The sequence below is a fragment of the Lemur catta genome, chromosome 6, assembly GCF_020740605.2.
Source record: "Lemur catta isolate mLemCat1 chromosome 6, mLemCat1.pri, whole genome shotgun sequence".
NCBI lineage: Eukaryota > Metazoa > Chordata > Mammalia > Primates > Lemuridae > Lemur > Lemur catta.
In genome coordinates, this window is record NC_059133.1 from 46,217,167 (window position 1) to 46,229,934 (window position 12,768).

A 12,768-nucleotide genomic window follows, 5' to 3' on the forward strand; every position below is an offset into this window, starting at 1 on the left:
GTCCATGGAAAAACTGTCTTCCATGAAACCAGTTCCTGGTACCAAAAACGTTGGGGACTGCTGTTAACACCTTTTGGATGAGGAATCAGTCTGCCTCCTGTCAGGTACTCAGTGCTACTGACCGTACCTCTAGTTCCACTGCCTTCTAGCTCTGTGAGGAGCCACAGCAATGTTTCTCCATCAGGGGTTAAAGTTTCCTCAACACAGTACTTTGGTTTCCCTTGTAGATTGATCATAGTGCCTATAACAGAGTGCATACTCAAATGTATGAATGAGGGAATGAACAAGGATTTTTAAATATACTAAGGCCATTTAACTATTCTGTTATAACTGCTTTTATACAAACTAGTGAGGAACATAAGTAAAAAAGGTTTTTTCAATAATGCAGTCCATGATTCAGCTTTTTATTATTATTATTATTTTAACTACCATTTTATTTCCATCCAGGTCAAGGGACAATTTAGAAAAGGTTCTATTCTAACTACATAGCCAAGGAAGTGTGGAAGAGCTGTAGATGCTCTTGTTTTGAAGTTAGGCTGCCAGTCATTATGACTGAAACGACCCCAATAGTTTCCAAAAGGGTAACAAAATGCTTCGCAAAAGGTTGCAGAATTATAAGATATAATGAACTCTGCTTAGCTTCATTTTCAATGCTGCAGAGCTCTAGAGAATGAAGCTCATTTCCTTATACCTTGGGATTTGTTTGAGTTACTTTCATGCCTGTGTCACTGAAAGTAGACCCGCAGAGCTGCTGCTTCTGCCGCCATTTCCTCCTCTGATCTCCAAGAGGCCTGGGAATCCTCCTCTTTGTCATGTTTCTGGAGCTCATCATAGATGCTGTCATTCCTGTGAAAGTCTCCAGCCTTCCTGGGAAGAATATGGACATGAACGTGCTTCACAGTCTGTCCAGCTTCAGGGCCATCCTGCATGGAAAAGGTGAGAGAGGTCCCCTGGAAATGTTTCTCCACCACTGTCCCAACTCTCTGGGCTGCAAGAAACAAATCAGCTACTTCATCAGAACGCAGGTCACAGAAGCGCTCCACTGACCGCAGTGGGCACACAAGGACATGTCCTGGTACCACAGGTTTCCTATTCACAAGAGCAAAGGACAGTTCTGTTTTAAGAAATACCACAGAGGGCTTGATGAGATGTTGGCCAAATCTGAATGACATTTCCTCACAGTTGAAGTAGTTCTGGAGGCTGAAAGTCTGCAATGATGGTGTCAGCAGATTTGGTTTCTCCTGAGATCTCTCTCCTTGGCTTGTGTTTGGCTTCCTTCCCGCTTGCTGTGTCTTCACAAGGCCTTTTCTCTGTGTGCTTCTGATTCAGCTTTTTAAAGCATTTGTAATGCTGGATTGTGGCATGTATTTTAACACCATGTCATTTTCATAATAGGTAAGTTATTTTCTCTTTTCTAGTGCCAAGTGTCTATTCAAAAGTCTTGGCCTGGTATGTTAAACAAGATGCAGTAAATTTAGACTATCTGAATTTGAGTTCTCTCCAATCTAAAATGCAATGTGTACATATATTTTTGGGAAAGGTAGCTAAATTCTAACATGAAAGGCTAAGTATAATATATGGTTAACTTGTAAAATAGAAATTCATTTGCTCTATAAGAACTTAATCTTCCATTTAAAGAAATCAGGTTTTCCAGGCATGCTTCCTTTTTCCATACCACGTTATAAGTTGTTTTCAGCCTCTGTTAAAAAAAGCAAAAACAAAAACCCTTGTTATAATCTGAATTCAGTAATTTCCATGGTTATGCATGGTTTCTTAAAGGATACACATTTAAAGAAAAAAGGTACCCACAAATTTTCTCAGAAAGAACTCTCCTTTACTAACAACCAGCAGGAATTTACCAGGCTACCATTAAAGACAATTCCTTTCCTGTTTTTTGGCATATAGTGTAGATCTGTAGAAAACACTGCTTACAAATATAGTATTGTGTAGCTATATGTTTGAAAGCATAATGTAAAAAAAGGGCTACCATTTGTTGAGCTTTTAACACCTGCATAGGATCAGTTAGGTTGTATTACCTTCACTTTGAGGGACAAGGGCATCCAGACTCTAAGACATTAATTACTCACCTATATCATTCACAAGTGTTGGAACCAAGAATGCAACACAGGCTTCTCTGGTTCCAAAGCCTATGCTATCAGAGGCGTATGTAAAATAAGTGTTGTTTGAGACCTAAGACAATCATCCCAGGCTTAGCATTGTCTGGTATGTAAGTGATCAGACTAGAAATGAAATAGTGTGATCATTTTATCCTTTGAACTTTTTTATGGTGGGAAAGGCTTGTTTTCTGTTTTTGGTAACAACCTTGAGATATGACTGACATGCAATAAGTGTACAATTTGATAAGCTTTGACTTATGTGTACCTCCGTAAGACCATCAGCCGGAAAATTTACAGGCTGCAAAGATGACCTCAGTACGGCCTCTGGAAGAACACGTGATCTAGGATGAGTCGACCTAAGGAAATCCAACAGTATCAAGTGAATGGTGAGGCCAGATCTAAAGGTCAGCTCCGAGCTCCCGACCTAACACGTAGGGTCCTCCGGCCAGGTCACTCCCTGTGTTAGTTTCGGGACTACCCGGCCTATGTCCAGGAAGCCGGCCTACCTGGAGTCAACTCTCTTCCGTATTCTTCAATCCGACTTCTATAACCGACTGGGACGGGCCAAATTTAAAGATCCGTGGTCACACGAAATGAGGGAGGCGAGTAACCGCCGAGTTACCAAAAACCCCGCCTCTCGAGGCTTTCCGGGACATCTCGGCTCCCGGCCTGCAGCGCGCCCGCCCTGGGCCCGCCCTGCCCGGAAGGCGGAAGTGCGGGGACTTCCGGTCGGTGGGATGCTGCGGCGTGTTCGTTTCTGAGCTTCTTAGGTGAGTAAGTGCGTGCCTCGTGGGTCCTGTGAGTCTTATGACTTGCCGCCCCTAAAGAATTTGGTCTCAAGTCTTGACCCTCGCTGGCGCAAGCTTGAGCCCCGGTGCGGGGGTGCAGGCCTTGCCGTCGAGGGCAAGGGTCCCCGGTGGTCTTGGTGGCGGAACTCTGGTGCCACTGGGTAAAGTCGAGCCCTCCGCTGTGGTTCCGTCCCTCTAAGCTTAACTTAGGCTCTCAAGGTTGTTTACCTCAACCCTTTTAGCCCTTCACAAGGATTGGGTTATTGTTGAAAAAGGAGCAGAGTGAGTTTGTGATTGTTAGCGTTCAAGAAGTGTTACTCAACTAGTCATCCATTAAACAAGTGTTTATACAACTTACTATATGTAAAGCTCTGTGCACTGGGGGAATCTGTTGACAAACAAGACCTCCTTAGCCTCTGCCTTCTTGGAGTCTGTAGTCCACGGGAGGAGGGGTGTGTGACAGAAAACAAACAAAATAGTTTTTAGGTTTTAACACGTAGTATGTAGAGACCTTACCTGGTGTCAGAGAAGTGCTTTCCGAGGTACTGAATGAAGGAGCAGCACTGGGGAAGAGCAGTTCCGGGCATAGGAACAGCAAATGTGAAGGTACTGAATTGGACATAGTTCGGACTATTTTCACATATGGGTGGAGCTTGCGGTGGTGGGTGGTGGGAGAGTAAGATGAGATAGAGTTAAAGGCGGCAGGGGGCAGAACACAAATGACCTTGTAGGGCTTGAATATATGAGGGGGAAGTCATTAAAGAATTCTAAGAAAGGCAGTAGTGTGCTCTAAGTTTTTTAAAAACGTTAACACACTCACCACCTTGTGGAGAATTTAGGGCTGGGACTAAGGAGTGGGAAGAAAACAAGAGTGGAAATAAGGAAATTTAAAGTAGTTAGGTTGGCTTGAGAGGGTGGATAATGAAGGTTGGGGGTGGGGTGGTTATACAGTCATTTGCAGTTTGTAAGCTGTTGCATAAATGTAAGGTGATGATGCATTTCTGGGGAAATTAAGTTTCTGCATGTTGTAAGGAAACTCATGGAGCTTTCAGAATTGGCTTAATTTATAGTTGGCCCTTAACCACAAGTTTGATGTTGTGTTCTTGTTATTTAATGGCTGTATGTGCCATGTTGATCCTCACATAAGTTACACATGAAGCTATCAACCGTGAACAGATTGAAGCATTTTCACTTCCATTGCTTCTGTTTTGTAGAGATACCCATTGGCCTGGTTTTCTAAGGATTTGCTTTATTTTATTTATATATATACACACATACATACATACACACACACACATACATACACTAAATATTTACTTTTGAATGTGTATTTTTGTTAACTTCCAGGTAAAACATGGCTAAAAGCTTACGGAGTAAGTGGAAAAGGAAGATGCGTGCTGAAAAGAGAAAAAAGAATGCTCCAAAGGAGCTCAGCAGACTTAAAAGTATTCTCAGAGTAGACAGTGATGTTTTAATGAAAGATGTTCAAGAGATAGCAACTGTGGTGGTACCCAAACATTATCAAGAGAAAATGCAGTATGTGGTGAATGATGAGAAAGGTGAGTCCGTGTGCTTCATTAACAAAAAAAAAATAATTCTATCAGTTTCCTTTTGTGATTCTTTATACTTTTTTGACTCTCCTTTACCTACCCACACCTACTCCCTACAAACCTGCCATCTCTTGCTTGTTCCAGAATAGTAGCCTTTTTACTTCTCTCTTCTTCAGCTCTTGCTCCCTTCCTAGTTCCATATTTCAACCAGTATGATCTTTTTAGAATACACATCAGATTATATCACTTCTGTGCTTAAAACCTCATTGTCTTCCCCTGAGCCTACCAGAACCTACTAGGTCTATCTGGTTCTAGTATCTCTCTGAAAAACCACTTACCACCACAGGCTGAAATTTTCTTTCTTTTTCTTTAAAAAAAAGATAGGATTTTGCTTTGTTGCCCCGGCTAGAGTATTGTGACTATTCACAGGTACAATCATGGTGCACTACAGCCTCGAACTCCTAGCCTCCATCAATCCTTTTCTCTCAGCCTCCTGAGTAGCTGGGATTATGAGCGTGCGACTTTCCTTTTGTTTGTTTGCTTTGTTATTTTCCCCGCAACAGGATATTGTAAACTTGTCTATGGCCATACCACCCTGAACATGTCCAGTTTTGCCTGATCTCGGAAGCTAAGCAGGGTCAGGCATGGTTGGTACTTGGATGGGTGAACATTGTAAACTCCATGAGGGGAAAGAGCTTCTTTGTGCCACCTTATCCCTAGAACCTAGAACAGCACCTACAATAATCATTCAACAACTAGTTATTAAGAGGCTGTTATATACCAGGCAGTATTCTAGGCACTGTGGAAACAATGATGAATGTCTAATATAATGTCAGGTACTAGAGATAATAAACCTTGTATACCATGGTAAGGTCCCAGGGAGGGACATCCCTCACAATAGATATTAAGGTTGGTGATGGACATACCACAGCATAATTGTGCTGAGCTTCCTGCCAAGTTTCCTGTCAATAGATCTGGATCTCTGGATGTTATCTGGATAGAAAAAGTATGGCAGCCCCAAGATGTGTCCAGGTCTTTCTTCTTCCATCAAGTTCCATTCTCAGTTCATTAGAATTTAGCTCAAGTTCATTAGAAATGGCCAGTCATTCCTAATCAGTTCATTAGAAGTATGAGTGCATTTATTGGCTCAACTATTATATTTTATTTAACTCAGGTATCACTTAATATGAGAAATATTCTTACAACTCACATGTGCTCAGAACCTTATATCTACTAATGTACTAACTCAAAGTTGTACATCCTAAGTGTTTCCTATTTAATTTTACTATTTCAGAGAAGGACAATCATGACAGCATTCTTTAGAAAGTTTCTCAGTGTCCTTAGTTACTCACAAACACTTCTTAGGTCTTTCGTGGTTGCAGGAATATGTGGCAGCATGTGTCTGATTCCCTCAAATTTGCTGTAAGGAGTCTTCAGAGGGTTAGTCAAAGAGCATTCCACAAATGAGGGATTTTTTTCTTCTGTGGTTTCAGACTACCTTCAATTCTGATGTGTTCAGTACATTAATAGGCTTTCACAGGATTGTTTTTCCATACATGAGTGTTAATAGTTTTTCCATCTTTTTATTCAGATGACATGAAAATGGAGACTGATATTAAAAGAAACAAAAAGACTCTTCTAGACCAGCATGGACAGTACCCAGTATGGATGAACCAGAGGCAAAGAAAAAGGCTGAAGGCAAAGAGAGAGAAAAGAAAGGGGAAAAGCAAAGCAAAGGCAATGAAAGCAGCAAAGGGTTTGGCCTGGTAGACTCTTAAAAACTTGGAAAGTGTGATGTGGGACAGATGTTTGATGAGAATGTATACATTGATTTCAGCTCCCACCAAGAAAAACTTGGCCTGTTTTCTTCAGTTTAAACCCAACAATAACTCTTGAAGTTTATTTTGGGAACTTTGAATAAAATATTTTCTTTGGATGAAAGCTATACTCATGTTTTAGTTGAATGCTGCTCAGTGTCCAGGTGTTATCAGACATCCAAATTCTGTCAGGTATTAATGTGGTTGTGATTGTTTGTTCTTACAGCTTGTTAATTATGGTAAAGATAAAACAAATGATATTATACTGACAAATAAAGAATGAACACAGATTTAAAGAAAGCTATTATGTATTCGTATCACCTAAAAACATAACAGTAGGTCTTATAAACAGTTACTTGTTTGGAGTTTTGATTTTGTATGATTCAAAGTAAAAGATATTTTGTGTGTAGACTTTGAAGTTTAATCTTTTCTTTCATATATCCTTAAGATTTTCTAGTGCTAAAGACCACATTGTTCAATTTTTTTTTTAATCATAATTTTAGGTGGAATATTACCTTGTACAAATCAGTGTGCTTTTTAGGAAATGAGGACATCTCAGGTTTTTCACAAAAACTAATGTTCTTCAGCGTTAATATTGTGTATCCTAATATATAATGCAGCATTTCTTAGGATGTGTTCTTCAGAATCAATTTATCCAGACACTTGGTTAAAAAAAATTGTGATCACATCAATTTGGGAGATGCCACATACTTGAAGATTCACAAAAGGGATTAATTTAGGATTAGTACAGTTTTATGGAGATCTAGAGGTTAAGACACCTGTTTAACGTTGATTCTTTGAAACTAGTTTTCTGACAAATAGAATATACTATTGGAAATGCTGGTGTAATGAAACGACTTTTAGTTAAATCTGTCTTGCTACAGTTTGCTAATTTCACTCTTACTTAAATTTAGTTAAGCAATCTAAACTTAGCATTCCCTCTGGAATTTCACTGTAATCATGTTAACCATTTTATATGTTAACCAGAACAATTCAATATTTACTGAGTGCCTATGTGCCAGGGACTTTTCCAGGTGTTAGGGACACAGGGAACAAGATGATATCTGCTGTCATAGGACTGAGAGCTGTGCGTTTGCTCAGAAGAGGATGTTAACTTTACAGGAAAACCAAGTAAAAGGTGAAATATACTAGAATAAGGTCACTTCGTCATGAGGTCACAAACTTTGTGCCAGGCACACTGCTAGGCTGAAGAAGGGGATATGAGGCAAATCTTATAGGAGATCTGAATCGGTGAAATTTAATGCCAGTAAACTCTTGACATTATTTTAAGAGGCTTCTCTCAGTTTACTCAATAGTGCATTGAAAAGTTAGGGGATAACTTTAAATACTTATAATAAATTTTATTAAAAGCTAAGAAAGAAGATGTAAGTTGAGTAATAGATGTCATTCATGGCCTGTGTTGCCTTTTGGTATAGTTATGAATAACAATAGCATTTGTTAGGGAAAAGTGGATACATAAGATGTTTATTCATAAAATTAAAAATTATATACATTTTCCAATTAAGCCACTGACAATATCAGCCTAAATATACTAGCTGGATTATTTACCTTTTTTTTTTTATCATAGGAATTGTCTACATTAGTGATGTTATATACTTGGCACTTATTTAAATTTTGGCAGCATTGTCAGATATTTTCTAACTGGATTTTCTTTAAGTTGAAGTGAGAGACCAAGGCCAGGGATATGTTCACTTTTTCTGTGCCTGATGACTGCCACGGTAGTAGCTCTGAGCTTTCATCATGGGCCTCTCCATGTTAGTTAGGATGTCCACTTAAGTTTATCCAGTCAGGATTTAGTTTAAAAGTTAACAAAATCCAAAAGCAAAACACCACTACCATAAAACTTACTTGGGAAATCATGTTCTCGAGTTTCATATGGCCTTTGGGAAGGTATCTACTAAAAAGAAATGGCCTTCCATGGTGTTGTGAGTTGCCTCTAAGGCACTGAGTTCCTGAACTGCACTGTCAGTAAGATTTTCTCCCCACCTCCAAATTTTGGCAGGAAATTTAAACTGGCATTTTATAATTAATGCTGGAGGATGACCACTTCATCACTTTATTCTTAAAGATTATAAATTGAGAAGTATAGAGTAGTCCTTTAATCTTTTAAGTAGTTAGCTTACCTTTTTGAAATTTGTCATCTTTTTATTTGACTGATGTTTTCCAGAGAATTGCTGTTGTAAAACCACCAGATGGAGCTCAAGCTAAATACCAAATCATTTTTGGAATTAGATTGAGCTAAGTCACATTAGGAATGTAATGTAACATTTTATTTTTGTTTTTAAATAAATCAAAGTTAAAATACCATTTTAAGGATAATCAAAATTTCTTAAATTGTTAACTCATTTAATTCATCCAGCAATCCCATGAGTTTGGGTACCACTATTATCTGTTTATACATAGGGAAACTGAGGCATGCAGGCCATATAACTAAATCCAAATTCAGGCAGTCTGGCTCCAGAGTCTATACTCTGACAATGCCATTCTGCTTCTCAAGGATGTGCAAACTTGCTAAGAGAGAAAGGTAATTTTAGGGTAGAATACCTATTCTTTGGTTCAACCCATGATGGATTAGGCTGACACAAGCTCAGGATCACATAAAGAGCAGGTTTTAGTATAGAAATGATTTACAGAACCCTCCTCAAATCTCTAGGCCTGAGACAGAATTGAGGTAACAGTTAGCTAGGAATGTGCTGTCCAATCGGAAAGGGGAAGGTATAGGCCGTGACCAGTAGTGCCCGAGCTACTAATCAGTGAAGAAATGAGAACTGCAATTGAAACTCTAAGGTAAAATTAAGTAGTGATTTTGACCACATCTTTTTTCTACTGTCACATTAATATAGGTACATTATTTCTTTTCTCACTATATATAGTTCACATGCTGCATTAAACAAATATGCAGCAGTATATATTTGCTTATCAGGAAATTTGGATGTTTTCAAAATTTGGATCTACATCTCTGGGATATGGTTTATAGGAGTTGGAGAAGAAAAAATAGCTATAAATGACTGTTTTCAAAAATTTGGATCTACATATCTGGGATATGGATTATAGGAGTTGGAGAAGAAAAAATAGCTATAAATGACTTGATAAAAGTATCTGAAATGGACTGGTGGCGATGGTGAGGGGCGGCAGTATGTAGTTTAGACTAGTGAAGTGTGAGCTGCAAGGTAAAATTAGGGAGAATCTAAAGAGATCTCAAGGAATTGCCAAATTTATAAATAAATTGAGATGCAGATGTTGAGCTGTTGACTGATCTTACTAGCTAAGTGACTAACTTCTGATGCCGTCTGGCAGAGTGATTGAAGTTTATGCTGGGCACAAAATGTATTTCTTTTTCCCTATATTTGCCAGCATTGCAGCAGACACATACCAATTTTACAAGGAAACATTTGAAGGTGAGGTGGGACTGTGAAGTATTTACACCAGGTTAAAGGCCACTCTGCTGTCCCCAGGGGCCTATCAGGTAGCCAGGAGGGCCAGGCCAGGTTTGGGCCTGCTTACAAAAAGAACTCTAAATTTAACATAGTTGAATGCCAAGGGTCTTTTACCCTTGTTTTAGAACAGGGGAAAAATTATAATGTGATGTCAAGTAAGACTCATCTGGTAGGATAATAGTACATATAACACCACAGCCAACAAACATTTAGAGAACGCTTACTCTGCTACATGCTTTACATATATGATTTAATCCTGAAAACAACGCTGTGGGATCGGTACTCTTATTATCCCTATTTTCAGATAAGGAAACAATTTGAGAAGGTAAGTAAACTTACTTGAAGTTGTGCAACTGTTAAGCACAAGGCTGTCCCAGAGTTAAGAATGAATACATACCATGGGAAACTAGAGAGAGACAGACTTTGATTCTATCTAAGGAGGAACCTAACCAAGATGTTGGGAGAAGAAAAGACAGACTTGGGAGCCATGAGGTGTCAGGCTGAGGCTGGACAGCCACTTGACTGCAGTGTAGCAGAATGGATTCAAACACTGTACAGTGGTCCCTCGGTATCTATGGGGTATTGCTTCCAGGACCCGCCTCAGATACCAACATCCTCAGATGCTCAAATCCCTCATATAAAATGGTAAAATATTTGCGTATAACCTATGCACATCCTCCCATATACAGTCGTGTGTTGTTTAAGGACAGCGATATGTTCTAAGAAATGCATCATTAAGTGATTTCATTGTTGTGTGACCATCATAGAGTGTACTTACACAAACCTAGATGGTATGCCCTACTACACACTTAGGCTATATGGTATAGACTATTGCTCTAGGCTACAAACCTGTACAGCATGTTACTGTACTGAATACTGTAGGCAGTTGTAACACAACGGTAAGTAGTTGTGTACCTAAACATAGTTAAACAAAGAAAGGGTACAGTAAAAATATGGTATAAAAGATAAAATATGATACACCTGTATATGGCACTTACCATAATGGAACTTGTAGGACTGGACGTTGCCCTGGGTGAGTCAGTGAGCGAGTGGTGAGTGGATGTGAAGGCCCTAGGACATCACTGTACACTACTGTAGACTTTATAAACACTGCACACTTAGGCTACACTAAATGCAGAATTTTTTTTCTTCCTTCAATAATAAACTTAGCTTACTGTAACCTTCTTTACTTTACAGACTTTTAAATTTTTTAAAAAAACTTTCTGGCCCTTTTGTAATAACATTTAGCTTAAAACACATTGTACATCTGTACAAAACTATTTTCTTTATATCCTTATTCTATAAGATTTTCTATTGTAGAATTTTTTAATTTTTAAACTTTCTGTTAAAAACTAAGACACAAACACACACATTAGCTTAGGACTACACAGGGTCAGGATCATTAATATTGTCTTCCACCTCCACATCTTATTCCACCAGAAGGTCTTTGGGGCAAAAATATGCTTTGAGCTGTCATCTCCTAGGATATCAATGCCTTTTGGAATATCTTCTGAAGGAACTGCATGAGGCTGTTTTACAGTTAACTTTTTTTTTAATAAGTAGAAGGAGTACACCCTAACAATAAAAAAGTATATAGTATAGTAAATATATAAACCAGTAACATAGTCATTTTCATCAAGTATTATGTATTGTGTATAATTGTATGTGCTATACTTTCATATGACTGGCAGTGGAGTAGGTTTGCTTACATCAGCATCACCACAAACACGTGAGTAATGCATTGGGCTTTGATGTTACGATGGCTAGGATATCACTAGACGATAGGAATTTTTCAGCTCATCATAATCTTATAGGACCCACCAGCTATATGTGGTTCATCATGGACTGAAATGCTGTTATGCAGTGCATGACTGCACTTTAAATCATCTCTAATTTACTTAAAATTCTTAATACAATATAAATGCTATATAAATAGTTGTAATACTGCATTATTGAGGGAATAATGACAAGAAAAAAGTCTGTACATGTTCAGTACGTATGCAACCATCCATTTTTCTTTTGAAAATTTTTGATCCCTGGTTGGTTGAATCCAAGGATGCAGAACCCACAAATACGGAAGGTTGACTATACTTGAAAGCTGTGAAAGTCTTTTCCAGCCAAGAAATGCCTTGTAGGAAGTCATCATATTTGAGATGTATTGTGCTCATTTTACTGTACATAGTTTCTTGGCCCTACATGATTGTAGACATAAGTATCTTTTTGGTGGAAATAACAAAATATGAAATCTTCTTAATTTTGTTAATGTTGAGTCTGGTATTCATTCTGCTAAGTCCCACTTTAAAGTATGGGAAAATGTTACAAACATCTGCTTTAAACAATGAATGGGGTAAAGTCCTTCAAATTTTAATTTAAAGAATGGCATAGTTTTATAATACATTAAGTTTTTAATATGCACAATGTATTTAATTTCCTAAAGCGATGAATTGTCCTGGCATTATGCTATCTTATGAAACACTTTTTTACGCTCACATTGTGTCTTTATAGTTTTCAATATCAGCAAAACTTTTAAATAGTCTTAGTTGGGTGTTGTGTATCATTGTACAGTAACTGCTAGTACATATGGTATTTCTGATCCGTGTAATAAAGTACATTTGTCATGTATCTTGTGATCTGCATACCTTTCAGCTGTTACTTCATAAATCTGTTCCATCAGAGCACTGCTTTGTACAGCAACGGTTGAAGCTGCTTTTAATAAACTAATATTTTGTGTCTTTTATATGTAATCAACAGGGAATATTATAGACTTGTGCCTCTGTGGAGAAACATTCCACTAAACTAGTTTTCTCTTGACAATAATGGAAAAAAATAGCTTGGGAAAAGCACAGATGTTCAAGAACATATGTTGTTTGCTCCTAAAAGTCAGCCGAAGATCTTTTGTATTACTCCGGATATATTTTTTTTAATGCTTTAGAGAAGAAACAGTTTGAGATATGTGTTGGGGAGAAAACAGTTACAAATTTCACTGAGAGACCAACATTGGGTGCTGTTTGTTCAAATTCTAAAATGACTCACCTTGC

At 38.2% G+C, this 12,768-nt stretch overlaps 2 protein-coding genes across 3 annotated transcripts; one reads left to right on the forward strand and one right to left on the reverse strand.

Moving 5' to 3' along the window:
- Positions 1-396: 396 nt before the first annotated feature.
- On the reverse strand, positions 397-2,789 carry FHIT (fragile histidine triad diadenosine triphosphatase). Of its 2 annotated transcripts, XM_045553423.1 has the most exons (3): positions 2,624-2,789; positions 2,383-2,473; positions 397-1,699 (listed from the first exon to the last, which is right to left on the reverse strand). In XM_045553423.1, the coding sequence occupies exon 3, from the start codon at positions 1,170-1,172 to the stop codon at positions 726-728; it is 447 nt and encodes a 148-aa protein (XP_045409379.1). In that variant the 5' UTR covers positions 1,173-1,699; positions 2,383-2,473; positions 2,624-2,789; the 3' UTR covers positions 397-725. The 2 variants fall into 2 exon arrangements, with proteins under 2 accessions (XP_045409379.1, XP_045409378.1); XM_045553422.1 differs by lacking the exon at positions 2,383-2,473.
- An 11-nt stretch (positions 2,790-2,800) lies between these two features.
- Positions 2,801-6,683, forward strand: LLPH (LLP homolog, long-term synaptic facilitation factor). The gene is made up of 3 exons (XM_045553424.1): positions 2,801-2,887; positions 4,253-4,464; positions 6,047-6,683. Exons 2-3 carry the CDS (start codon positions 4,260-4,262, stop codon positions 6,223-6,225), a joined length of 384 nt encoding a protein of 127 aa, XP_045409380.1. The 5' UTR covers positions 2,801-2,887; positions 4,253-4,259; the 3' UTR covers positions 6,226-6,683.
- The last annotated feature ends 6,085 nt before the right edge of the window (positions 6,684-12,768 follow it).